Source organism: Oryctolagus cuniculus, chromosome 6 (assembly GCF_964237555.1).
Source record: "Oryctolagus cuniculus chromosome 6, mOryCun1.1, whole genome shotgun sequence".
NCBI classification, from domain to species: domain Eukaryota; kingdom Metazoa; phylum Chordata; class Mammalia; order Lagomorpha; family Leporidae; genus Oryctolagus; species Oryctolagus cuniculus.
Window position 1 is genome coordinate 2,004,833 of NC_091437.1, and position 26,318 is coordinate 2,031,150.

A 26,318-nucleotide genomic window follows, 5' to 3' on the forward strand; every position below is an offset into this window, starting at 1 on the left:
GAAGGACACGGTGACCCAGTCCTGGAGCCAAGCTCTCCCTTGGGCCACAGAACCTCGGTGGGCAGAGGGATGCCATCCAGCTGCATGCCTAGGGGGCTTCAGGGTGAGACCCGGCCTGGGAGGGAGAGAGGCAGCCCCAGTCTTACAGACCCACAGAGGAGGAGCAGCCTTGGGGCATTCCTTTCTTTGATGCAACAACAGGGGGTAGCTCCTGTGTGGGAAACTGCAGAAGCCAGGGTCCCTGTGAGCAGATCAAGGGTTCCTTCACTGTGGTTCAGCACTGGCTTGAGGCCTGCAAGGGCCTGCCCTGCTGAACCCTCTTCACAGGCACCATGGGGAGCGCAGCTGTGGCTGCCATGGTTCCAGCCCTGTGAGTGAGGGCACAGCTCTTTGGGTTCCTGAGGGGACCACCCCCATTCTTTGAACTTAATGCTAAAGCAACTGCCTCTGCCTGTGTCCTCCCCAGTGGCCACCCATCCCAGGGAGCAGAGGGTCGCAGAGCACATGGGGAGACTTCTACACATGAGGTGCTGAGGCGGTGGGGATGCGGTTATGCCTGGGGCTTCATGAGCTGCGAGCAGGGACCCCTGGGCTCTGAAGCGTTCTATCAGAATGAGTCTCCCGGCAACGCAGTCCAAGATTGGGAGCAGAAACCAAGAATACCAGGACAGAGGTGCATCCCGGGACGTGTGCCGAGGATGAGGGTTGAGTGACAAAGTGGAGACTCAGACTCCTGTAAATGCCAGGAACCCAGAGCCCTCGAGTGGGGCTGCTTGAGGTGAAGAAGCCATTAGAAGAGAGAGCAGGCCTCTTTTTCCTTGACTGAAGTACAAACAAGCCATCACACACACATGCACAGAAGTACCGGCTCTTTAATTCTGCCCGGAGGGGTAGACGTCGGGGAAGGGAGACATCTGTAGGGGACGTCTGCTGGCTTGAACAGGCTGGATCTGTAGGATCATGGGCTTGGCAGTGCCTGAGAGCTCACAGGAAGACTTTGAGCAGGAAGAGGCTGGACAGCATCGATGAGGTGGCAGACAGCAGGGCGGGGCCCCCACTGCTGGGGTCTATGCAGCGGGTCCAGATCTTTATGCCAGACAACACTTGTTGACCCTTCAAGTTGCAAGCATTCTCAGTGGCACAGCCCATACCGTACATGGCTAAGCCGTCAAACGCTAGGAGAAAGTCAGGAGTCAGTGTCCCTCTCCTCCGGCCGCACCTACATCCCAGGTCACTCCTGCTCCCTCTGGTGAAGACAGATGCACTCACAGTTCCCTGAAAGGCAGCAGCTATGGCTCCAGTCCCACCCCGACCAAGTCTTATTTCCTTCTGGCCCCAGCGCCTCCCCAGTTTAGGAGTGGCCCTAAATAGATGCCGCTCTCTGAAGCCGGGCTGAGACTGAGGCCTTGGGGGCCCGAAGAGGGGAGAGAAGTGAGGGGGGAACAAGGCCAGAGGGCAGGTCTGGTGTGTTTGCTAAAACCGGAGGTCTGCAGATCCTCCTGCCCCTCAGACCCCTTCTCCCCAGGCTGCACGCTTCCTGGAAGGTCGGGCTAGGGGACCTGTGTGTGTGCACAGGGTGCACTTCGTGCAGAGGGTTGGGGTGGAGAGACTGTGCCTCTGCGGCAGCCCTAACCCTCGGCATCCTGAGTGATGCCCCACCTTCCTCCTCCATCGCAGCTCTTCTTGCCAAAGGGCCAGTCTCAAGCCCTCCTTCAACATTTTCTGGGGCCAGCACTGTGACATAATAGGTAAAGCCACCACTTGCAGTGCCAGAATCCCATATGGGCACAGGTTTGAGCCCTGGCTGCTCCTCTTCCGATCCAGCTCTCTGCTGTGGCTTGGGAAAGCAGTGGAGGATGGCCCAAGTCCTTAGGCCCCTGCACCCGCATGGGAGACCCAGAGGAAGCTCCTGGCTCCTGACTTTGGCTCGGCACAGCTCTGGCCATTGCAGCCAATTGGGAAGTGAACCAGCAGATGGAAGACCTTTCTCTCTCTGCCTCTCCTCTGTGTACCTCTAAATTTAAAATAAATAAATCTTTTTAAAAAGAAGTTTAAAAAATATCCATAAGAAAAGCATTAACTAGCCTTCATTCCCACCACACTCTCTTCCATCGTCTAGCCATCTCCTGAAACACCACAATTCCACAAAACATTTTAAAAGTTGGTCAGAGACAAGCAGAGACAGTGTCCCATTGAGGTGCATGGTCTAGAAAGAAAAAAGACCATGGAAATACTAGAGGAAAAATTCCTGCCTGCATGGGACACACATCCTTCACCACACTCTGAAACTCAGAACATTACTCCTATGGATTTCAGAATGACACCAGGCCAAAACTTAGGGCCTCGTCGAGGGGCTGGGAGGGGCAGTGGCAGTGACAAAGGCAACTAGAAGTGAGGTAGTGTTACCTCTCATTGCCGGTGAGCCAAGGTTCCATACCAGGCCTCAGTCTGCAGTGGGGAGCGGCAGCTGTGTGCCCCTCCACCCCTCTCCTCTGCTCCCCTGCCCTGCCCTCCTCTACCCTGCCCTCCCTTCTTCCCTTCCTCTCCTCTATTCCTCCTCCCTCTCCTCTCTTCCTCCCCTCTCACTTCCTCTCTCCCCTCTACTTCTCCCCTCTCTTCCCCCTTCCCCCTCCTGCTAAAGCGTTTCCTTCCAACCTTGGAGGGACATCCAAGCTCTCTGCCCAGCACCACCCCTTGCTTGGTGTGGTGGTCGGCCTCTCTCAGGACCCCAGTTGTTCCACCCCTCGGTGCTCAGATCGTTCCCTGTGCAGACCCCTCTCGAGTTGTATACAGTTGGTCTGTGTGTTTAACAGGGCACAAACAGAAGTCACTTCTGAGGTTGGGTTTTTAAAACTGCAGTCCCCTCTCACTCTCTCCCTCCGTGTCTCCTATCACTTGCTGTGCAGGAGGCCAGCTGAAAGGTCATAGGACACATGGCAGGCCTGGTGAAGAAGCCCAGGTCCAGATGAGTGAGCCAAGGACGCATCCCCTGCTCACTCTTTCATGACAACCTCGGGAGTGACCCTGGGCTAGCACTGCCCACCTGTGCCACTGCCAGGCTCTGGACCTGCAGACAAGGTGTTGTGTTGACGCTGCCACATTTGAGGATGCTTGGTTACCCAGTGACAGACAGCTGAGGCACTGTTCTTCAGGAAGGTGAACCCCAGCCTGCCCAGGGAGTGCTCATACCTGTGGCGACAACCTCCACGCACTTTGTCTCCCGCCCTGTGCAGGGCAGGTCAGTGGTGCCACAGAAGACACTTTCCTCGCTGTAGCAGGCAGGGCATTTGACACCGTTGGGGTCTGGTGACTTCTGAGACACTGGGTGAAGAGAGACGCATGTTTCCCAACGGAGTGGACTGGGAAAGTGGGCCAGGAGCATTGTGTCTGCCACCTCCCAGATCAGGACTCTTCTGGGCTTCTCCCACCAAAAAAATAAAAAACTAGGGAAAGTGTCTAACTAGGATGGCTAGGATGGCGTGGGCGGTGTTGGGTAGGAGAATGTAATCAGAAGGAGTTCTCCCTCTTCCTGCCTGCCCTGGCTGGAAACAGTCTCTGTGATGAGGAGAGGAGACCCCTGACCAGTGGCAGAGCTGCAGACTCACATGGGAGGACGCCCCCAGGGGTCCCAGAGCCTGCACTCAGAGCATCCATCCACACTGCTCCAAGGAGGAGAGGCCATCGGCAGCAGTCAGTGGGCGACTGGGTGGCAGGAAGGAGCCCAGAGGACGGAGGCTGAAAGCCGTGGATGGGGATAGGCGGGTGGGGAGCAGGGCGGGCAGTGGCACGCACCGAACACGTCCTTTTGGTTGCAAAGCTCGCTGCTACAGCACTGGAGGTCGTACCCGAATGTCCGCTCATTCCCCAGAGTTGCTGAGAAGGCCAGTGGGGTGCAGGTGTTGGAAGAACAGCCTTTTTCCTGGGAGGACTGCTGGACTTTCCCTGCACGGAACCGAACCCCAGGAGAGCTCCTGTCTGAGCCGCAGACAGCAGGACCCGTGTCCACAGGGGCTCTGTCGCCCCCCTCTCCACCCCAGCCTTTCCACTCCTCCAAGGCCCTTCCGCATCGTCCGTTTTGTAGGAGGAAGCAGTGGAGGGACGACTTGAGAGAATTGCTGGAAAAGGAGTGGAGGCCTCTGGACTGCCCAGGACCCCACCCCACACCCTGATCCAGGCTGGACATGTTGTGAGGAGGTCAGAGGGCACAGACGAGGTCAAGGGCAGAGCCCCTGCATCCTGCTTCTGAGCAAGGCACCCCTGCCTCTGAGCACCCGCTCCGGCTGCTCTGAGCATGTCCCGACGTGGGCAGGGCTAGGACCTACCTGATTCATTAAATTCTTGCTTGTAGTGGAAGCAGCCTTGAGTGGCTTCACATGTTGCCTGCAAGCCGGAAGTGCACTGCAGTGGAGAGCATTCTGTGCACTTGTAACTCTCTACCCAAGGAGACAATGGCCAAACAGTCACTCAGCGGTGGAAGCCACCCCCAATCAGGTAACACTTCTAGCAGCTGTGCCTTCTGACAATGGGCCTGGGGTCCTGAAGTCCCAAGCCGGGCCAAGGCACCCCCAAGGAACCTGTTTCCCACCCCACCCTTTGCTCCAGGAGAAAGGGGCCCTCGATGCACTCCTTACCCACGGTGCTGAAAAGGAAGGTGGTGAGGATGCAGGTGGTGATGACACATGCCCTGGTGGGGGACGAAGCCATAGCAGCTCCTTGGACACCTGCTCAAAGCCCAAGTGAGAGCGCAGGGGTCAGGGCTATCCAGTGACCCAGGTGCCCAGCCAGTGCCGCCCAGTCGTCCCTCCCCCCTCCATTCGTTCAGCAGGGGAGAACTGGTGGAGCCCCAGCTCTGTGCTATATTTGGCTCTCGTGGGGGACATGGAAAGGGAAAGGACGCAGAGCCCCTGCCCAGGTGTGGGAGCTGTTAGGGGGCAGTCACGCTTCTGAGGAGGGGGTGACAGCAGCTCTCTGGGTGCCAGGACAGGGCTGGGGCCTCAGCCAACAGCACAGGTTTCCAGTTTCAAAGTTGCCCTCCTGTACAGCCCCCCACCCACCACTGGAAATGCTCACCGCTGGTTTCTTCGAGGCTTCCGAGAGAAGGTCTCTGAGCCGGGGGAGCAGGATGCACTGGCCTAGAGTGGATAGGACCAGGCTGCTGAGCTTCTCCCCCACCCCTCAGTCACTCTTACCTTTATAGGCCCAGCATCCCCCCAGCACTGTGGAGAGTTACAATCTTGGCCCAGCACCAGATCCACTAAATTTCCTTGTAGGTAAAGGGCTCTGGGCAAATAGAACTGGCCCAGCCCCAAGTCCAGCAGGTCTCCTGATCTATGAGGACAGCCACTCCCCTGACCTGCAGCCGGGGACGCTCCTTGGAGGCCCGGGTGGAGAGCAGAGGGGGACTGGGCCTTGTTGAAGTCTAGAGCAGGAAGTGAGGGAGGGGCAGCCCCGAGAGGGAGCCCAGCCTCTGTTGCAACAGATGGCTGGTAAAGGGTGCAGCTCAGGAAATGGGAGCGCTTGTTTCACTCTGAATTCATACCTCGTTTTCCAGAGTAGCCTTCAGCCAACACAAGTTGCCTCAGAGACAGATGTGTGTGTGTGTGTGTATACACCCACACACGTGTGAGATACAGCCCTCCAGGGACCCCCTCCACCACATTCTTAGCTTCTCATGGCCTCGAGACAGCAAGCACACTCTTGTCTATTCCTTCTTCACATGAGAACTGTTTGCATGGAGAGAGCCGGGGGATGCGGGCATGGCAGGCTCTGGAGCCGGCCTGACGTGGAGCCGAGCATGCCACAGACCAGGCCCATGGGGAGCCAGGCTGCGCCCACTGCCCTGGGCCTCGGTTTCCTGGGATGTGGTGATGCCCGGAGGGGAAGACTCAGGGCGTGTGGGCCGTGCCTGTCCCGGTGCAGGGCAGCTGGCACGGGGCTGCACCCTCACCCAGCATGGCAGCCAGAGACAGATCACAGCTTGAACTCACTGCTGGATCTCACTGTCGAGGGAGGGTGGGCTCATCCCGCACACTGGGCACCAGCGTCAATGTCTCATAGCCCTTGGCAGGCTCAGGCTGGGCCTCCTGGACAGTGGGGCACCCTGGAGGATGAGCACATGCAGCCCCTCCTCCTGCTGAGGCCACTGAGGACTGACGGCCAGGGCATCAGATCCCTCCCCACAGGACTGTCTCAAGGGAGGGGCTCCTGCCCAGGAACAGCTCCTCAGGATTCCTTGCCACCAGAGCCCCCTCCAGCCTGAGGCTCTCCGGGTGACAGGATAAGATCAAGTGTCCATGGGGAAGGGGCCTGGGCAGCTGCTGGGTCCCCTGCAGTCCAACGTGGCTGCCTGCTGTGCAGGGATCAGGGAGGGGGCAGTGTGCTGGCTGCTTTCCGACAGGGCATCAGCCCTGTCAGTGCCCCGGACAGGGGCCGCCTGTGGGGCCTATGGAGCTGCACAGGTCACAGCTGTGTTGGAATCCAGTCTAGAACCTGCTGAAGCGTGGGGGAGCAGCCGAGCTGTTTCTTTACACCGCTGTAGTCATCAGCTCTTCCCCGGGAGACTCGTGAGGACACAGTCCAAGCCAGCAGAGTGCAGAGGACACACAGAGAGACAGGCAGATGCGGCAGGAGGCCTCGCGACTTCCCACAGCGGTGGCTCTGCTGGACTTGAGGACTGTTTCTCAGGGGAGGAAAGGGACTGTCTCAGTGGGACTGGTGCCCGGTCCAGGGCTCCATGCCTTGTCTGGTCACCCTGACAGTTGCCTGTCTCGTGTTCTGGCAGAACATTCCACCAGGTCGGATGCCACCTGCTTCTACACCCCTGCTGCCATGCGGGTAAGGCTGAAGCCAATCCAATTCTCATCAGAAGCTGAACCCTGCCAGTGCACGGTGTGGAAGCACTGATGGCAGCGGGAGGAGCCGAGAGATGGGCCACAGCTAAGGCAGAGCTGCTGACAAACGCAGCAGGCCCCAGTCTTCACCTCTGCTCCACCCCATTCCTGGGGCTCAGTGGGATCCAGCACCCAGCCGCTGGTTAAGGATTCAGTGGGACTCGGCACCCAGCTGCTGGTTAAGGTTTAGGGACTGAGGCTGGAGGTTCCCAGGGCAGGTGGAATCAGAGGCAGTAGGGGCTTCTGAGAACAGCGGGTGCAGGCAGGTGTCTGGGATGGAATGGCTCCTGGCTCTCAGTTGGTCCCAGTGCCCAGAAGCATGGGTGGGATCCGGGACTGAGGACACCGCGGGTCTGCAGGCTGTCATCTTGGAGTGTCAGTGTCTGTGTCTCGGAGAGGTGTTGCTGCGGCAAGGGACCGCCTGAGGAGCACCGGCCCTGCTCCAGCCCTCTCAGGCTGCAACAGGGCTCAGGGTGAGCCCCAGGATGAAGGGGAAGTGGTGCCCCTAGGCCCACGGTGGGGCCCTCAGGAGAGCCTCCGGAGGCAGGAGTGCCAGCGGGAACGTGGCAGAGGTGCCGTGCCAGGGCCTGCCTTGTCTCACCCTTTCCAGGGCAGTGGCTGTGGCTACAGGTGGAGGGCTGAGTGCCTCAGAAACCAAAAGCCAAGATGGGGGTGGGTCACAGGCCTGGTGGGGCAGGGCAGGGCTGGTCTTGTCAGCAGAGGTTTCGCTTTTGCTTACTGGGCTGTGGGGCTCCCATCAGAGCCATGTCCAGGCCCTTTGGCAGTCCACGGATTAGCATCCAGCCTTTTTAGTAAAAGCCATGGCCATCATTATGTCTGTGCAACTCACACATATGGACTCACATTCATATGCAAAACACATCCGAGGGCCCTGCCAGAAGCTCTTGGAGAAAGTATAGTGTGAGAAAACGATGCGTGGATTTCAAAATTGTTGAACCAAAATGAACTTCCTTTCTCCCCAGCGTTTCGGAGCCCTTTGTATCTATATCAACTGCCTCTGTGCCTCTGATGGAAAGGTGTCCATCTTTTGTCGTCTGATGTGTGGTTCTTGGTCTACTGTTCAGCATTCAGTTTGGGAGGCGGTTTTTCTAATTAAAATGAATTTAACTGTTACATAAACAAATCTTGTGGGTTCCCCTTCAGCACACTGGAGCATGGGATTTCTATCTGCTTGGTTCACGCTGCAGGCTCAGAGCCCACCGGGCTGACCCCTGCTTGGCACTGGATGGTATTGGCTGGTGAATGACTGCTCCTGTTACATAGACCTAAGAATGCAATTTCCGTTGTGTAGGGTTCTCTGTTAACTCTTAGAACAGGTGACAGAAGGAGTAGCGTATGACGGCAGACTTCAGCATTATGGGATGCATTTCTTGACATTGGCCTTTTCTTCTTGTTGTGCACTTTGACATGACGTGAAAGAAGATAAAACACAATCAGTATTTCCTGAAACAAAGATACTGCTGCTACCTTTTTGACATAAAGTTTGCCCTTGGACTTTGGAGAAGAAGTGGGCTCATGGAATTTCACAAGGTCAGGGCCTAAGATTCCTCCCTGGGTTGGCAGAATCCACGTAGCCATTGAGGCTTACTGAAGAGTGTGTATTCAGAAGGGGTGTGAGGCTGAGCGCTGCTCTCTGACCAGCAGTCTGATGGAGGGGTGGGTTCCACAGCAGGGGCTGCTGGGGTGCTGACACACAACTCTGGGGAAGATACCACACACCGTGCATCTGCGCATTTAACCCAGTGAATTATATAGTGTGCCTGTTTAAACATTATTGCCCCATATACCTAGAAATATGAGAAAAGAAGTCACCTCAGCAGGTTCCGAAGTTCAGCAGCATAAGGGAGGGGAAGGCCATTTCCCTGGGGTCTGTGTGCTTTAGATCCCAGCTTCTCAGAAGGGAGCCATTTCCAGGAAAGGCAGAGAGAAACCAAGAATCCCACAGAGTCACACTGTTCCTGCCCGCCCATTGGCATCTGCATCTGCAAACAGCCTGACCACGGGACCTTGGTTCTCAGCGTGCACCTGTGGAGCCTTGTGAAAGCTTTGCAAGTGGAAAACCTGTCAAGCCAGGCACCTGCCCACAAAATGCCCAGCAGCGTGAGCAGCTCTGAGGGCTGACACTGTCTCATTCCCTCTTCCGATGGCAAAGCCCTTCACATGCGTGAAACTCCCCGCACCGGGTTCCTAAAGGTCATGTACTGGGTCTCGTGGCTCAGAAAATCCTTCGGAGCTCACACTGCTCCCGTGGACGCAGGCTGGGTGGCCAGGAGGAGGCAGCTCCCTGCACTGAGCTCCTCTAAAACACACTAGGTCTCGAGGCTCCAGGATGGGCGGTGAGCCTTTGACACTCCCCCACCCCAGGTTTCATGACTAGAGAGAGCAAAGTCATCCCTGTCCTTGGGATGAAATGCGATAATCCCTTCTGTTAGACCTTCAACCCCGAGTGTCTACGGCAGCTTCAGCACCACGGACACGTCTCTGAGGAAGATGTCTGTGACAGAGTCCTAGCTTCACACACACCTGTGAGTTAGTCATCTTCCACATTTTACCTCGTCTAGCTGCTTTCTTAATCTCAAGTTCTCTTGGAAAACTTGGTCTTCTGATCTTCCAACACATTAGATTGCTGGGGATGTCTGAGTGAAGGGCCATAAACAGCAGAAATTTGTTCTCCCACAATCCTGAGGCTGGAGGGTGTGATCCCAGCATCCGCAGGTTTGGTCTCCCTGCGGCCTCTCTTCCTGTGCTTCACATAGCCGTCCTCTGTGACCTAATCCCCTGTTCTCAGTGTGAGTAGAGCTGGAAAAACCTTGTTTCCAAGTATGGTCACATTGACGTAGTGGGGATTAGACCTTCCACACGTGAATGTTTTAGGAACACACGTTAACCAGGACACACGTGAGAACCATGAGCTGCCGACTGCGTCTGTCTCTGCACCACAAGCAGGATGCTCTAGAATACCGGGCACACACAGCAGCTGGAATGTCAGGCCCAGGGTCTGCATTCCAAGGAGATGGGTGTGTGGTATGGGGGTGGGGTGCACAGCAGCTGTCCACTGTGAATATAGTTGGGTGTAGGACAAGGAGGAATCCACACTCACCTGTCTGGACGAGTTTGGGAGCCAGGTGTTGCTCACGCTTTATGGAGAGGAGGGGTGTGGGCTGTTTTAATGGCTGCAGCTGAGATAAGGAATCTCCTTGAGGACCGGCCATTGCCTCACTAGTGTGTGGGGAATGGCAGCTGTGTGCCCAGTGGCTGACTTCTGTTAAGGTCTTGCTGATAACAAAAGAGAACATGCCAGAGATACAGAGTCCAGAGAAATGCCATTTTAGCAATTATTTCCTTGTGCAAGTTCAAGTCTTACTTCAACCTGGCTTTTTTGAAACTTCTGTTGAAATATTCTGAGTGAAATTTGCTGATGGTGGAAGCTTGTGAGCCACAAGATCGGTGAACTTTGGTGGCTGTGGAGTACGGGCAGGTACAGGACTGCCTGGGTCTGCGTAGGACAAGGAGTCCACAGACCAGGCTGGGAAGGTGCATGGGGTCCAACAGAGGCACCATCAGGCAGCTGCTGATGTATTCATTTGTGTGCCACAAGACCCCATTTCCCTACAGTCAGTACAGCGGGGCTAGGGCAGTGGAGCCACATCTCTGGGCCAGTCTGTGAGAACATCATGGCCATTATGGAGCTGCCATAAGGAGCTGAAGCTGGGAGATTACAGGGAAGGCTGGGTGTTCCTGGGCTGCCTGAGTTTTGTCTAGAACATTCCATGAATCCCAGCACCACAGGGGACATGGGCTGCTGTGCCTATGTGGCTCCTGCTGCACTCTGCTACAGGACTGACCAACCTAGAGGTACCTGTCACCGAGGCTGCAAGTGCACAGACAGCAGAAGCAGGTGGCAACAGGAGCCTGTGGATTCTGGGTTTCTCTTCACCTTTCCTGGAAACGGCTCCTCCCCGTGAAGCCCGGGTCTCAGGTGCACAGACAGCAGAAGCAGGTGGCACTGCTCAGTCAGCAGGAGTCCCTCCACGCTTGCCCTGCTCTGACAACCTTGAAACCTGACATGCTGACTTCTTATCTCCTGTTATTTTCTCATAGTTCTCGATGCATAGAGTAATACGAGCCATGATTTCACAGAAATATGCCATCTGCCATGTCACTCACCCATTGAGAACACACAATTTGGGGAAGGCACTTGGCATAATGGTTGACACTGCTTGGGACACCCATATCCATTTCTGGTGCCTGGGTTCCAGCCCTCCATCCAGCTTCCTGCTAATGCACACCCTGGGAGGCAGCAGGTGATGACTCAAGAGATGGGTGCCTGCCACCCACATGGGAGACCTGACTGGAGTTCCAGGTTCCTGGCTTCAGCTTGGCCCAGCCTTAGTACATATTTTGGGAGTGAACCAGCACATTAGTCTCTCTCTCTTTCTCTCTCTCTCTCTCTCTCTCTCTCCCACACACACACACACACACACAAAACAAGTAAAAATTTTAAAAACAAAACGTTCAGTTGAATGGTGTGCAGTATGTTCACAAATCAGTGTAAAAGGGACATTCACCTCTCCATCTGACCCCTCAGCCCATCCCCAGCCCTAGACAAATAGTCGTCTATGCCCAGGGTGCAGGAGCAGAGTTGTTTCTGTGTGATTACGAGGTGCTGCTCTGTGCTGCGCTGCGAGTGTTCTCTCGTGCACACGTGCAGGTGTCTGTGACAGATGCCTTCTAAACCCCCCAGTGGACCTGCTGTGTCAGAGGCGGCTCTACACTGGGCTGTTTCCCAGCGTGGCTGCCGCGTTGGTAATCCAGGCAGTGCAGGAGGGTTCGGCCTCTCCCCGCCCTCACAGCACCATGCCATCTGCCCTTCTCAGAGCTGTCCCTGCTGGGGTAAAGTGATTGTGGTTTTGGTTTGCATTTCCCTGTCAGCCGAGGATGTTGAGTACCGTTCCCAGGCTTATTGCCCATGTGTGCTTCTGCTTTGGAAATACCATAGTCTTCTGCCAACTAATTTTCTTTTTTTCTCTCTCTCAATAGGTCATGTTCCAGATTAAAATTAAGCCTTATCGAAAACAAAGCAACGCTTTAGAAGACACAGGGACATCAAAATCAGACGGGGTCCCACTCATTCTCCACCAAGCTCCTTCTGCTCTGATCTCAGGAGCGCCAGGCACCTGTGCACCTGACCCTCGGAGCAGCGCAACACAGAGATCACACCGTGCCCGAGCTTTGCTGAGAGTGACAGCGCAGTTGTTCATCTCTGGGGCAGTTTAAAGCCAGGATCTCCTGGGGCTGCGCTGAGCGTGTGTCATCTTTCCAGGGTCCTGCAGAACTTGCACAAGAGACTGCGAAACGGGAACCGCAGTTTCCACACCGGCAGCAGCCCCGGCTCCCCCAGCCCTTTCATGGGGAAAAGGCTTTCTGTCTGCTAACAGCTCCTTACAGCCGAGCTGGCTGCACCATCACATGTGTGTCTGACAGAGTGCCAGCCATAAAAATGTCTGGGACGGCAGAAGAACGGCTGGATGAAGAAAACCAGGCCATAGGACGCGAGGCTCTCAGCAGGGCTTTCAATGATGTTGTTGCGAGGAACTAGGTGCCGGGGGATCAGGAGGGCACACGCGGGTGAAATTAAGCAGAACGCAGCGAAATCGCTGTGTGGGTACAGATTTCCGGGCTGTGGCGCAGGGCGGGGCGTCTGCCCAGGGCTGCTGCGGCACAGCTGGTGCACATGGGTAGACTGGCTGGAGCCCGGCAGCCGCTGGGGGTCTTGTGGGCGTGACTCGGTAAACAGACGGCTGGAAGGCAGCTTTAAAGGTGGCCTCTAGAGGAAGACCTGACCAGCACCTGAAGGCCAGCGGGGGCCCAGCGGCCCTCCAGGAAACACCGGCTGCAGACACCAAGCCTGAGCGGGGGCCCAGCAGCTCCTGAGGCTGTGCCCGGGGAAGCAGGAAGCAGCAAGGCCGCCGGGTGCGCCGATTTCCTGTGGTTCTGCCCTTTGCCGCCGGCTGCGGCGTCCCAGCTCAGCAGTTAGCCCACACAGGCCGCCCGTTCGGACATCACTGTCATTCCTGGAGGAAAATGAAACTCAGAAAAGTAAAACTAACACAAGACAGGGAGTGAGCGAGCTGCTCTCCAGGCGTGCGTTTTGAGACTGCAAACCCCTTCCTTTAAGAACACTTGGGTGGTACGGACACTGCTGACAGGGCGGGAACTCAGCCCAGGTGTCCCTGGTGGGTGTCAGGCACCCACTCACCCAGGCCACCGCCAGCGCCTCCCAGGTCTGCACTGGAGTCTGAGCCAGGGCCGAAACTCACACCAGGCGCTCTGGATGAGCACCGAGATTCACCCTGGAATCCTGAGCCTGAGGGGGAGCCCAGGCCGTCTGCCTCCCTCCAAAGGTGCGGTGCATCTTAAGTGACAGTGCCCCAGACCGGTGTACAGGAGCAGCCACCTCGACGCCGGGTGTGTGTGTGTGTGTGTGTGGATTTATCTACAAGCGAAATACCAGGGAGCTCAGGCGTCGGCAGTCCAGGCGCACTGGGGGCGAGAGCTGCGAAGGAGCACACCTGTGGGGGAACGGCGCCCAGAAACGCGGCAAGCAGTGGGGACTCCGGGGCTGGGCGGTCCCACACCACGCTGCCACAGGCGGCAAGGCAGGCCAGGGACCCGGGGTGTCGGCGTCCAGCCCGGCCGAGGCTGGAGGCTCAGAAGGCGGGTGCCGTCCCCCGTGCACACCAGGCGCATTCTGAGGGCTGGGGACGTCCATCAACAAACGTCCCCTCCAGAGGCCGGGAGCAGGACACGCCAGCAGCGTGCAAGCACAAAGCCAGAGGCGTCCAGGAGACGTGGGAGAGGGCAGGGCGAGACCCAGGTGGCGGGGAGCGGCCCCGGGGCCCCCAGACCACCCCTTCCTCCGGGCCTCTGGGAAAGGGGCTGTGGAGCAGAGCTCAGAACCAGGGGGCCGAGGCCACAGAACGCGGGAAGAACGTTCTAGCAGAGGCCCGGAGCAGCGGGCAGCAAGGGCTGCTCCCTGGTAGCCAAGAAGCCGCAGCGCGGAGGGCGGCGGTGCGGAACCAGGCGGAGCCGAGGGTGTGGGAGGAGCCTGGGGTGTGGGCGGGGCGGGGGTGTGGGCGGGGCCGGGGTGTATTTCGCGCCTCTGGGAGGTCTGCCCCAAGGGAGCCCCCTGGCCCCGCAGGAGACAAGTGAGGGACCCGGAGCGCAGACGGGACAGAAGGTGATGGCAGTCTTGTTTTCTGATGTCCTTAGCAGAATGACCGTTCAGTTAATGTATTGAACATCTGCTCTAAATACTGCCCCGCATTAACCCCCCACCTCTCGTCTCGCAGCAACCCCCGGGTGAGTTCTGCCGTGACTCCCACTTCACAGATTAGGAAACGGGGGCTGGGGGAGTTACGGAGCCACAGACTGACAGCTCCCGGCGGCAGGAGCAGCCCCTGGGGGCGCCAGTGAGGAGGGCGGCGGCCTGCAGTGCCCCGTGAGCACGGAGGAGCGCAGGTGGGCCCTGTGCACGCCCCTGCGTTCCTTATTGCTTCCCTGCAGCTGCGAGTCGTTCGCTCGCAAGCCTGAGGTTCTCAATCTTAAAATAGCCCCAGATTTTTCGCTGCTTAGAGACGACTTTCTCTACACTCCCCGCAACACCTGACCCAACAGCAGCGCCCCTGCTGCGGGGCCTTGTGTGCCCAAGACGCTGAACAAGCCGGCCCGCTGGGCTCGGCCCTGAGCCGGCCAGCAGACTGACCGACCAGCAAAAGGGCGACAGTGGCTGCTTCAGAGCGGCCGGAGGGACCCAGCGGACACCTGTCCAGAAAGTCACCCTGGAGCCACCGTGCTGGCACAAAAGACCAGAAACCCTCGGCTGGATGAAGGTCAGCGACAGTATCCACGAGCAAGCTGCGCTCGGTCCCTGGGGGGCGAGCGAGTGACCCGCGCCCAGAGCAACGCGCCCGGCATAGCCGAGTTTCTGTGAGGGCCTCAGAGGCCCGGCCACCGACCGCAGCCGTCCTAGACGGGACCCGGGGGCCTGCTGGACACGCTGCGGTTGTCTCAACCAGGGTCTGCCGGCTTCCGGGAGAAGAGCGCTGCCCAGGACAGCTGCCGCCCGCACTCAGCCGGGTGGGCCCGGGTCTGGTCCGCGGTGTCGACAGCAAGGTGGGTGATGGGCAGGAGAGCGCGGAGGAGTTTGTCCAGGGAGCGGGGAGGTCGTCGGCACCCCGACGGTGACCGCATTTATATCAGCAGGTGCACTTACCGCTTGGTGGTCCGCCAAGTGTAACTCCAGGTTAGGAGATTTCCGCTTAGCAGAAGGCAATGGTGCCACCTAGTGGCGGGTCTCCCAATACCACGAGTACTTCAGAAAGTGAGTCTGGGGGGAGCAAGAGAACCTTGGAAATGTAGGCATTCCAGGAGCTCTCAAAAAGTCCGTGGAAAATGAATGCTCTGGGAAAACTGGGCATGGATTTCTTTTTTAAAAAAAAAATTATTAATGGGGCCAGCGCCGTGGCGTAGCGGGTAAAGCTGCTGCCTCCAGTGCCGGCACCCCATATGGGTGACTGTTGGAGTCCCGCATGCTCCACATCTGATCCAGCTCTCTGCTGTGGCCTGGGAAAGCAGTAGAAGATGGCCCAAGTCCTTGGACCCCTGCACTCATATTGTAAGACCTGGAGGAAGCTCCTGGCTCCTGATCAGCTCAGCTCCAGCCGTAGCAGCCATCAGGGGAGTGAACCAGCGATGGAAGACCTCTCCCTCTCTCTCTGCCTCTCCTCTCTCTGTGTAACTCTGACTTTCAAATAAATAAATAAATCTTTTTTAAAAAAGAAATTCAGCAAGGCCATATTTATTTATTTGAAAGGCAGAATTACAAAAGGGCAGAGGCTGAGAGAGAGACAGAGAAAGAGAGAGGTCTTCTATCCACTGGTTCACTCCCACATGGCTGCAACAGCCAGAGCTGTGCTGATCTGAAGCCAGGAACCAGGATGTTCTTCGGGGTCTCCCATGGGAGTGCAGAGGCCCAAGGTCTTGGGCCATCTTCTACTGCTTTCCCAGGCCATAGCAGAGAGCTAGATTGGAAGTGGAGAAGCCGGGTCTCAAACAGGTGCCCATATAGGATGCTGGCACTTCAGGCGGCCACTTTTCGTCGTAAACCACAGCGCCAGTCCGTGTTCATGGATTTCAAAAACGTTTTGCACCAAAACAAACGTAATTTTTTTTTTGACAGGCAGAGTGGATAGTGAGAGAGAGAGAGAGAGAGAGAGAGAGAGAGAAAGGTCTTCCTTTGCCGTTGGTTCACCCTCCAATGGCCTCCGCGGCCAGTGCACCGCGCTGATCCGAACAAGGAGCCAGATGCTTCTCCTGGTCTCCCATGGGGTGCAGGGCCCAAGCACTGGGGCCATCCTCCACTGCACTCCCGGGCCACAGCAGAGAGCTGGCCTATAAGAGGGGCAACCAGGACAGAATCCGGCGCCCCAACTGGGACTAGAACCCGGTGTGCCGGCGCCGCAAGACGGAGGATTAGCCTGTTGAGCCATGGCACTGGCCCTGTAAATTTTTTTTTAATTATTTTTATTTTCTTGAAAGACAGAGTTACAAGGGTAGAGGGAGAGACACACACAGAGAGGGGGGTCTCCCTAAATGGCCACAATGGCAGGGCTGGTCCATGCTGAAGCCAGGAGCCAGGAGCCAGGAGCTTCTTCAAAGTCTCCCACATGGGTGCAGGGGCCCAAGGATTTGGACCAGCTTCTAAAGCTTTCCCAGGCAACAGAAGAGAACTGGATTGGAAGTGGAGTAGCTGGGTCTCAAAGCAGCACCCATATAGGATGCCTGCACTTAAAGCCGGGGCGTTAACCCACTCGCCACAGTGCCAGCCCCTTAACTTGTCTTTTAATTCCATTTTCCTCAAACTTTTCTATCTTCCCAAATCCTACGGAGTGAGGAAAAGTTAAATTACATAAAGTGAAGCCATCACCATAACCTGAAGGCAGGGAATGCCAGACCTTCAACTGCAAACCTACACGGAGCAGTCACCAGGCCGCAGCACGCACCTGTCCACATCTGTTCGTGATGACTGGCTTCTCAGCTGTGGGGCTTACAAATGTGCATTAGTTCTGTTAACCCTCACGAGCCCTGATAATATGAGTAATTCCTTAACTGTATATCATAATTATGTTATAAAACCTGAGCGAGATAAAATATTATGACGTTTTGGTAAACTTAGATACTCAGCCCTGGTGAGAGTATTACAATATTGGCTTCCCAAATTAATTATAAATGTTTTCTAAACAAGAGGTAAAGAACCAAACTCCCACAGAACAAAAGTCCGAAGGAGAAACAAAGACATTATAGATAGGTTGATTGATTACATATGTATATATATATAATTTCCTTTAAAAAAAGACAAATGTTCCAACTCCATAATTCGAGAAATGCAAGTTAAACACCACTGAAACACTACTTCTCACCAATCAGATTAGCAGACGTCAAACATACAAGATAGTGCAGGGTGTGGCAGGGCATCAGGAAACATGCCCGCCTGTAAAATGCAGGTCCCACCACCCCCACAGGGCGGTCTGGGAGCCCCAGCAGAGCACGCCCAGGATTCACGAGTCTGGCCCAGGAATGGCTCAGAGAAGCAGCCACGTGGCCAGCAGAATGAAGTGGGGTGCTCACAGCTACTATGGAAGCATTGTTTGTGATGCAAAATACACGACTAACCCAGTGCCCACAGCACAGAGAGGCCGAGAAACCATGCCCTGCGTCCCACGCAGCTGACAGCAGAGTAGGCAGGGCCCACATGGTGCAGAGATGGGAAGTGAGGAAAGCAACGTGGCAGGAAGTTGTCCACAGTGGGTGACTCTGGGAGGCGGCCCAGCTGGACAGCATCCAGAAACCCACAGTGCCCAGACAGAGCACCTGGGACAACAGACCGCCCGTGTGGCCCAGCCCCCAGGGGCCCTCAGTGTGGGGAGCGAGCCTCGGACAGAGCACAGACGCCCGGCAGGGAGCTGACCGAGCGGTGGGAGCTCACGCAGGTGCGGCCTTCCTGGCTCCCTGCAGCACTCCGGCCTCAAGGGCGTGGGGCTGGGGAGAGAATCCTTTACCTGGTCCTGGACAGGAACTTAAATCAATACGTAGACAGGCAGAAGCTGGTGCGTCCAGGCAGAAAGCTACTCAGTAGTTTACGGCAGAAATAAAAACAAAGAAAGAAAGGCTCAATGTCAACAACAGAAAAGACAAAATGCAGTTTTATTTGTAAACGGTTCAGAGGGAAGAAAATGTGGAAGTGGGCAAGAGGGGGTCGGGATGCAAATGAGGCCCCCAGACTCCAAGTAAACAAAGAACCAGAGGAAGTCCTGAAGGCAGGAAGATGGGCAGCGGGGTCAACTCCCAGCAGCAAAAGAACCAAGGTCGGGGTGACGGGCACCCAAGGCCGTCTGGAGGAGGAAGCATGGACAAGTTCAGGCTCTCAGGCCACCGCGCTCACTGAGAGGCCCAGTTCCTCCCGGCCCTGTGACATCCCTCATCCCACCCTGAAGCCCACAGACCACCCCCAGGGCTAAGAGGTTCTGAATGAGGAGGTAAGGAGTAGCCACCACCACACTGATCCCCACTGGAGAAGCAGAGGGCCCAGGCCCACTCTCCCTCCAGGCCTTCCCTGGGGCGGGGGGATGTAGCACCTCTGCTCCCACCCTTGGCAGGCCCCCGCCTGTGCAGGCTCCAGCATGCTGAGCTGGGGTACAGGGAGCTGGGAGAGGAAAGTATGGCCCAAAGCCAGCCTCCCACAGGACACTGCTCCACCCAAGTCACACGGTGGGGGGGGGGGGCTGACCTGATGAGCCTGCTTCAGCTCCCTGTCCCTCTCACGGACCCACCCTTCCTGGCGAGCATCGCCACAACAGGGCAGTGCACGGTGTCCCTACCAGGCCCAACTGTGGGAACAGGGGTTTTGTCCAGGGCCAGGAGAATGGGAGACTATGCGAGTCTCTGCAGAGAGCGTCCCCGCTCCGTGCTGCCCAAAGCCACCAGCCCCTTTTCCCTCGTGGGACTCCCGTCTCCAGGCGTGGGGCCGGCATGGACAGTGAGGGTTGGGGGAGCCCCACGCCACCCTTGCTCTCACTGCTGCCAGCAGAGGCTGGGAGGGGGGAGGCGGGAGGCAGGGAGTGAGTGAGGGGAGGGACCTGGGTGTTTCCCCCCACATGTGATGATGGTTTGAGTACATGGCCGTGCTGACCTCACGTGTGGCTCCATGAACACGGACAACTTTGAGGGATCAGTAAGCAGACCTCCCCTCCCCTGAACAAAAAAAAAAAAAAAAAAAAAAAAAACACACACTGCTTCTGGGAGTGATCCACCGAGAGCCACCGGCACCAGGGGCCACACTGGCCGCCATCCCCCTCCTCCTGGACGGGAGCCCGCACCTGACCTCCATGAACTCAGCTCGCAGGAGGGCTCGGGGCACCTGCTCCCTGGACCCACGTGACCCAGCGTGTGGCTTCTCCAGCTCAGAGAACTGTGTCCCAGCTCACGGCCAACCCTGCCTAAGCCCAGCCTGGATCTTCTGGACTGCACATTCAAGCCAGGACCCCTCCCCCACCCAGGTGCAGTGGGCATTGGGGAGATGGGCTGAGAAGCAGGGGCCCCAGGAGAGGTCAGCCCATGCTGCAGGCCAGGGCCAGAAAAGGGAGGTGAACAGGGTGGGAGCTGCCAGCAGGAACAGGAACAAGGGGGGCAGGTGTGGGGGTGGGGCACAAGGGCAGCTGAGCGCCTCCCAGGGAGACCGGCTGACACCCTCACAACCCTCTGGGGTCTGATCCTGACCACACCTGTCCCACAGGTGGGCCAAGGTTCTGGGGCTGGGATTCGACCTGACCCCTGGCCACCCTGTCTCCACGGCAGGGCCCATGGAGCTGCCCAGGGATGAGTTTCCTCCTCCCAGGATACGGTGCTGAGCCCTGGCCAGCGCCCTGTGAGCACGAGGGACAGCCCTTCCCCTGGCCTGGCCTCCAGGCCCCGCACAGGACCCTCCCCCGGGGGCCCTGGGATGGGAGGGCTGCTGGGGCAGAGGCCAACTCACAGGCGTGGACGTCCACCCTGCACCTTCTTCTAACCAAGATCTGTTTGTTAAATCAGAACCTCAGGGCCGGCGCTGTGCCATAGAGGGTAGATCCACCGCCTGCAGTACCAGCACCCCTCATGGACACTGTTCTAGTCCTGGCTGCTCCACTTCCAATCCAGCTCCCTGCTAATGCACCTGGGAAAGCAGTGGGGGATGGCCCAGGTTTTGAGCCCCTGCACCCATGTGGGAGACCTGGATGAAACTCTGGGCTCCCAGCTTACGCCTCGCCCAGCCCTGGCTGCTGTGGACATGTGGGGACTAAACCAGCAGACAAAAGCTTCCTCCCTCTCTCTCTTTCTCTCCTCTCTATCTCTGCTTCTGCAAGACCTATTATTCTCAAGAGAAGAGTGATATAGTGAGAAATGTGGCCCAGGCTCTCTTGAATTATGGGATCCGAGACCATTCCCAATTATCCCACAAAAGACAGTCATAGATGCAGGGGCAAGGGATTGATGGTTTTATTGCCAGCAAGTTGGGGCTCCCACCACACATACAACACAGTGCAGTGCGGGGTGAGAAGCCCCGCCTCTCTCCTTCTCGGCGTTTTTATACGCATGAGTAAACAAGTACATCCGTCATCACACACATATGCTAGTTTCTTATTCTCCATATGGCAATTACCTACATTTGAGCATTTTATTGGTGTATCTCAACAGTCTGGGGACTACGCGTCACACAAGGAAGTGGTCACACAAGGAAGCAGGAGACCATTAATTTCAGGAAGTATTTACTAAGTTTTGTTTTCTAAGAATTGGGCTTCCCGTCTTCCTGGAGTGTGTGAAGCCTGGCGTGCAGGTACAATTATCCCCCCCACACACACCTTTTCTTACGCTGGGCATCCCGCATTAAGTCATTGAGCAAGCAGAGCAGTACAGAAGCAAAAAGCAACTGATACTTAGCATCAGTTCTAGATTTTTTTCACTTCAACAGCTCCTGACAACTTCATAACTGGGTCCCTGGGCCTCCCGCCACGTGGGGACACTCCCGCAGGGCGCCCCACTGAGGGCCATCAGGGGCCCAGCTGCTTGTCACCTTAGACCTAGAGTGGGCCCTGGAATTCCCAGGAAGCGGCACCTGAGACTCCCAGAGGAGTGTGGCTCCGGGAGCCGGGAGCCGGGAGCCGGGAGCCGGGAGCCGGGCTGTGGTCTCCCAGGGTGGACGCGCAGAGGTGACCACAAGCAGAAGAGCAGGACGACAGCCATGCCAGGTCGCCCCCCGGCTTTTATTAATGGCGTGTATGCCCAGGTAAGTGGATCCCCAAGAAGCTATCAGGACCCGATCACACGGAAATGCAAAAGCAAGGTTTATTTGAAAGTACAAGCCATTGGCCGGCGCCGCGGCTCACTAGGCTAATCCTCCACCTTGCAGCGCTGGCACACCGGGTTCTAGTCCCAGTTGGGGCGCCGGAGTCTGTCCCGGTTGCCCTTCTTCCAGGCCAGCTCTCTGCTGTGGCCAGGGAGTGCAGTGGAGGATGGCCCAGGTGCTTGGGCCCTGCACCCCATGGGAGACCAGGAGAAGCACCTGGCTCCTTGTTCGGATCAGCGCGGTGCGCCGGCCACAGCGCACCGGCCACGTCGGCCATTGGAGGGTGAACCAACAGCAAAGAAAGACCTTTCTCTCTGTCTCTCTCTCACTGTCGAAAGAAAGAAAGGAAGAAAGGAAGAAAGGAAGAAAGGAAGAAAGGAAGAAAGGAAGAAAGAAAGAAGCGCGGCAGGGACCTCATCTGACCAGCCACGCAGCAGAGGTCAGAGGAAGGCCCAGCCTTTGTCTGGGAACGCTTTTAAACGAAACCACAGGGTTACATCAGCGGGGGCTTACAGCACGGGGCTTTGGTGACTGGACGGGGCTGCCCCGGGTTGCTCTCAGTTGAACGGGCGGGGGTGGGGGGTCTCCGTTTGGCCTAGGGTCAGGGAGGTACCTCGTTTGTAACCTCTATGAGCTGCCCTTGGTCTGCTGAGCTGTCCCTGGTCAGCTTTGATGTCTCCGGAACGCCTGGATGCCTGCTTTTACAAGGACTCGGGTCTGCTGCGGGAAACGGAGGCTGCTTTTTCTTTTAATTTTTTTTAAATGGAGTCCCTTTGGCTCTTCAGGCGGAGAACCCGTTCCCTCGAGGCCACACCCGTGCGCCCGGCGCCCCTGGTCTTCACCCCCGTGGGCTCTTTCTTTCACCAAGGCCCGGCCTGCAGGACACAGGCAGATGTGTCCAAGGCCCAGGTAGGTGTAGCTTCACTGCGGCTCCGGAGGGGTGGGGGCGGGGCCGGGCTGGTCTCAGAATGGCGGGGCAGGGGCGGGGGGGCGGGGCTAGGAAGGGCGGGGCCAGGGCAGCACAGGCTCTGAGCAGCCACAGCTGCTGCAGCCCCAGGCCTGTGGTAATGGCTCAGGGGACACCTGCCAGGGCCGCGCCCGAGTTCAGGTTCTTGGTGATCCGGACAGCGTTGCTGCGGCTGAGCTGGCTGAAGACGATGTTCCATATCCTGATGTTCGGCGTCGACAGGAGCTGGCTGAGTTCATCGGTGATGTCGGAGCAGCCTTTGACCCGCAGCGTGTACACCACGGTGGTCCCTAGAAGTTGGGTCACCTGAGCGCCATGGCCCAGTGGGCAGCACCAGCACCCAGCCAGCTGCATGGCCAGGGCCGCGGGGCTCGGAACTCGCCTGCCTCTCCAGGTCAGCCATCGGGCAGTGACAGACAGGTGCAGCCGACCCAAGGTAGATAGGTAGGCACCCCTGCCCCACCCAGGAGGACCGGGCCTGGGTCCTCCTCATCCAGGCCGGGCCCAGACCCCACTCCTCTCTGGAGCAGAGTGTTACCTGCCTCAGTTTCCCCTCAGCAGAAGCAAAAGCAGCCAGATGAGACCCAGTGACTGCGTACAGACAGAGCAAGAGCCCGGGGGGTGAGGGAGGGAGCAGGGCGCCAGTCCTGGGGGGGAGAGCACCAGAACCTGGCTAGGTGGCTCCTTCCCTCAGCCGACAGGCAGGGCACTGGGGGCTGGGCTAGTGTGTTAGGAAGACACGGGACCAAGGCTGTTGTATAGCAAGTAAAGCTGCCGCCGGCAGTGCCAGCATCCCATATGGGTACCAGTTCATGTCCTGGCTGCTCCACTTCTGATCCAGCTCTCTGCTATGGCTGGGTGTCGGGAGCAACTCGGACTAGACTAAGTTACTCGAATTAAGACTTATTCTATGCATCTGCTCTCCCACAATATGGTGCTGGGAGAGGAGTAAACTTCTACGCAGCTGCCTCTCACCAACTTGACAAACTGCAGGAGCTGATCCTGCTCCTGATTGGAGGAGAGCAGCATACTCGGCGTGTGGGTAGCAGAGTTGGGATTGGTGGAAGAGGACTATAAAGGAGGAGAGAGACAACATGCACCAGGAACACCTGAGGAACATCTGAGCAGCCCCCGAGAGAGCCGGCCGGTGGTGTGCCGCTCCCCCGCGGAAGTGGGGAAAGTGGCAGGGGGAACCACCCTTCCACGGAGGTGGAAGGGATGGTAGCCAACCCGGGAAGAACCAACAGCAAACCCGGGGAGGGCCGAGCAGACAAAAGAACAATGCAGGGTCCTGTGTCGTTCCTCCGCGAAGAGGGGGAGCAACAGCTGGGAAAGAGGTAGAAGATGGGCCAAGTCCCTGGGCCCCAGCATGCGCAAGGGAGACAAAAAAGAAGCGCCTGGCTCCTGGCTTCAGATCAGCTCAGCTCCAGCCGGGGCAGCCAATTGGGGAGTGAACCAGTGGGTGGAAGACCCCTCTCTCTGTTCTCTCTCTCTCTCTCTCTCTCTCTGCCTCTCCTCTCTCTGTGTAACTCTGACTTTCAAATAAATAAATCTTTTTATCTTTTAAAAGGAAGACGTGGGCCTGTGCGCTTCTCTGCTGCATTTTTTAAAAAGTGACCCTGGGCAAAAGCAAGTAAAAAAATTCGCATTTGATGGCATTGACCCAAGTTGAGCTCTGTGAGGAAAAACCTCCCAGGTCCCTGCAGAAGAGGACACAGGCACAGGATGGGCCAAGTCCCCGCACCGCCCGGCTCCCAGCCCCAGAGTTAAAACCCGCAGCAGTGTAGACATCCCAGGGAGGTGAAAGCACAAAGAGCCATGCCCACTGGGATTCCCAGTGTTCTGGGAAATACTGCGGGGAGCTGGGTGCAGCTGTGGGTCTCATACACTGCACCGACCCCAGAGTCCAGCTGGAGAGTGGCCCCGTGTGCACTGAGGACCTGTTGACGCTGAGGCCAGCCAGGCAGACCACTGAGAAATCCAGAACTGCAATTAACATCCATGCCTGATGCCCACATGGCCCTGGGGAAGCCTGCGCCCCCTGCTGGTGAGGAGCAGACCTGCAAGGCTCTGAGCTCTGCAGGACCTGCCCCTGCCAGGGACCCACCCATGAGGGTCCTGGCCTGCTGCTGTGGGACCTGGTCTGCTGTGTAGCCCAAGGAGAACCCATTGCTTTCATCAGAAAGGACGATTGTTGGATTTGGAAGCCGAATGTGACACTTCCACCCGGGGACCCAGTTTGCTAAGACTGACAGGTAGAAGAGTGTAGGTGTGCAGAGGCCACCCCACCCCACCTGTGGAATGAAGCAGCCTGGTGACTGACAGCCAGCACAGGTGGAGGCCCTGGGCCAGCAGCAGGGGAAGCAGCCCTGCCCTGAGAAGGCAGCCCTGAGACAGCACTGGAGCCTCTCTCCTGCTCACAGGCATTCTGGCCCCGTCCCTGTGTCAGGCCACCTCCCCCACCTCTCTGTGAACCTGCATCTCAGGACCCCTGGAGGAACTGGATCCCCAAGACATACCTTGCACGACTTCTGCAAGCCCATCGATGCACCATTCTCCTGGGTTACATGGCAGTTCTATCTCCTCACAGGAGGTGACATTAAACCCTATGCAAGAAGGGCACTGGGTGTCGCCGGTCTCAAGAGTTAGAACATATGCAAGGGAAGAGGCCTTATCACAACCATGCTGTCAGGACGGAGCGACTGCATCCTGGCCTCGAGACCTGGCCACCACTGAAGACCCAGACCCCCAGCTCTGCCTCAACAGCCCGCCCAGTCTCTGAGCCTGTGGGGTCTAGGCTGAGAAGAGAAAGGTGGGCCCAGCCTGTCCCAAGTGTTGCCGTACTGGTGTGTGACAGTTGCTAAATCTGTTTTCAAGCAGGAGAAAATAAATAAACTTCATTTTTAAAACACAGGGCTTCAGGGTGCCGACACTGTAGTGTAGCACGTAAGGCTGCCGCCTGCAGTGCCAGCATCTCATATGAGTCCCGGCTGCTCCTCTTTGATCCAGCTCTCTGCTATGGCTGGGAAAGCTGTGGAGGATGACCCAGGTGCTTGGGCCCTGCACCCATGAGGGAGACCTGGAAGAAGCTCCTGGCTCCTGGCTTTGGATCAGCCCAGCTGCAGCCATTGCAGCCATTTGAGGAATGAACCGGCAGCTGCAAGATCTATCCCTCTCTGCTCCCTCCCCCCCAACCACGCTCTCTTTGTTTCAAATACATAAATAAAAATCTTTTCAAAAAAAAATGGGGCTTCGGTCTTGAGCGGCGGTTCTCACACGGGGGTTCAGAAACCCCAAGCCCTGGGCTCTTCCTGGGGGCTGAGTTAACCACTTCTGGCCAGCACCACACTGCCTGTGCCTCATTCTCTCTCCCTCACAAACACAGGGTGGGGTTTTCCACACAGGAATGCACACACATGTGAGCCTCCTGCCATCTGGTATGTGACAACGCCACACCTGGCGAAGCCTGGCGCATCTGCTGCCCTGCCGCCCTCCATCGCCTGGGTCAGCTCCGGGGCAGCAGGGTGCACAGACAGTGAGCGATGCAGCCTTTCTCCAACGCTGCTGTGTGTTTGCAGCTGGGAAAATTTGGGGAAATTGCTGTGTCAAACATGTTCTGAGATGAACTCGCATGGTCACCACACCTGTAGCTGCCACCAAATAAGCCAGCTGATGGGACTGTGACCGTGAACAGGCCAGGGACCCTCACAGCAGAATTTCCTTAGACTGTACTTAGCACGCTCTCAGTGCTGTGCAAAGAACATCATATGCTTTCTTAATCTTTGTTTGTTTTGTTTGTTGGTACTATAATGGCTGATTGAAGGTATGGAGCAGTTGAATACCTTGGTGGATGTTTTGGTTCAACCTCTACAAGTGGCCTACAGCCCCAGCACTCTGAGTCTTTCTGTGGATTGGCTGTGGAAGCCGTCATTTGTTCTTGGGTCAGTACACAGAGTGCAGACACGTGCACCCACCCGAGGTGAGGCCGCGTCCCAGAGCC

At 57.1% G+C, this 26,318-nt stretch overlaps 1 protein-coding gene and 1 long non-coding RNA gene across 2 annotated transcripts; one reads left to right on the forward strand and one right to left on the reverse strand.

The window, feature by feature from the left end:
* Nucleotides 1–852: 852 nt before the first annotated feature.
* Nucleotides 853–5,228, reverse strand: LOC127482769 (protein RoBo-1). The gene is made up of 6 exons (XM_051841076.2): nucleotides 5,071–5,228; nucleotides 4,632–4,721; nucleotides 4,323–4,433; nucleotides 3,793–3,942; nucleotides 3,190–3,321; nucleotides 853–1,175 (listed from the first exon to the last, which is right to left on the reverse strand). Exons 2-6 carry the CDS (start codon nucleotides 4,702–4,704, stop codon nucleotides 985–987), a joined length of 657 nt encoding a protein of 218 aa, XP_051697036.1. The 5' UTR covers nucleotides 4,705–4,721; nucleotides 5,071–5,228; the 3' UTR covers nucleotides 853–984.
* An 8,816-nt stretch (nucleotides 5,229–14,044) lies between these two features.
* On the forward strand, nucleotides 14,045–25,523 carry LOC127489502 (uncharacterized). Its single transcript, XR_011389407.1, has 4 exons — nucleotides 14,045–15,086; nucleotides 22,137–22,260; nucleotides 22,480–22,712; nucleotides 23,889–25,523. It is a non-coding gene; the product is annotated as an uncharacterized lncRNA (long non-coding RNA).
* The last annotated feature ends 795 nt before the right edge of the window (nucleotides 25,524–26,318 follow it).

Bases quoted from the DNA above. Each gene is read 5' to 3' on its own strand.
- LOC127482769 (XM_051841076.2), bottom strand. From the start codon at position 4,704: ATGGCTTCGTCCCCCACCAGGGCATGTGTCATCACCACCTGCATCCTC. The intron at 3,322-3,792 runs GTGCGTGCCACT...CTCTTCACCCAG, and splicing joins CAACCAAAAGGACGTGTTCG to TGTCTCAGAAGTCACCAGAC. The intron at 1,176-3,189 runs GTATGAGCACTC...ACTTTCTCCTAG, and splicing joins CGTGGAGGTTGTCGCCACAG to CGTTTGACGGCTTAGCCATG.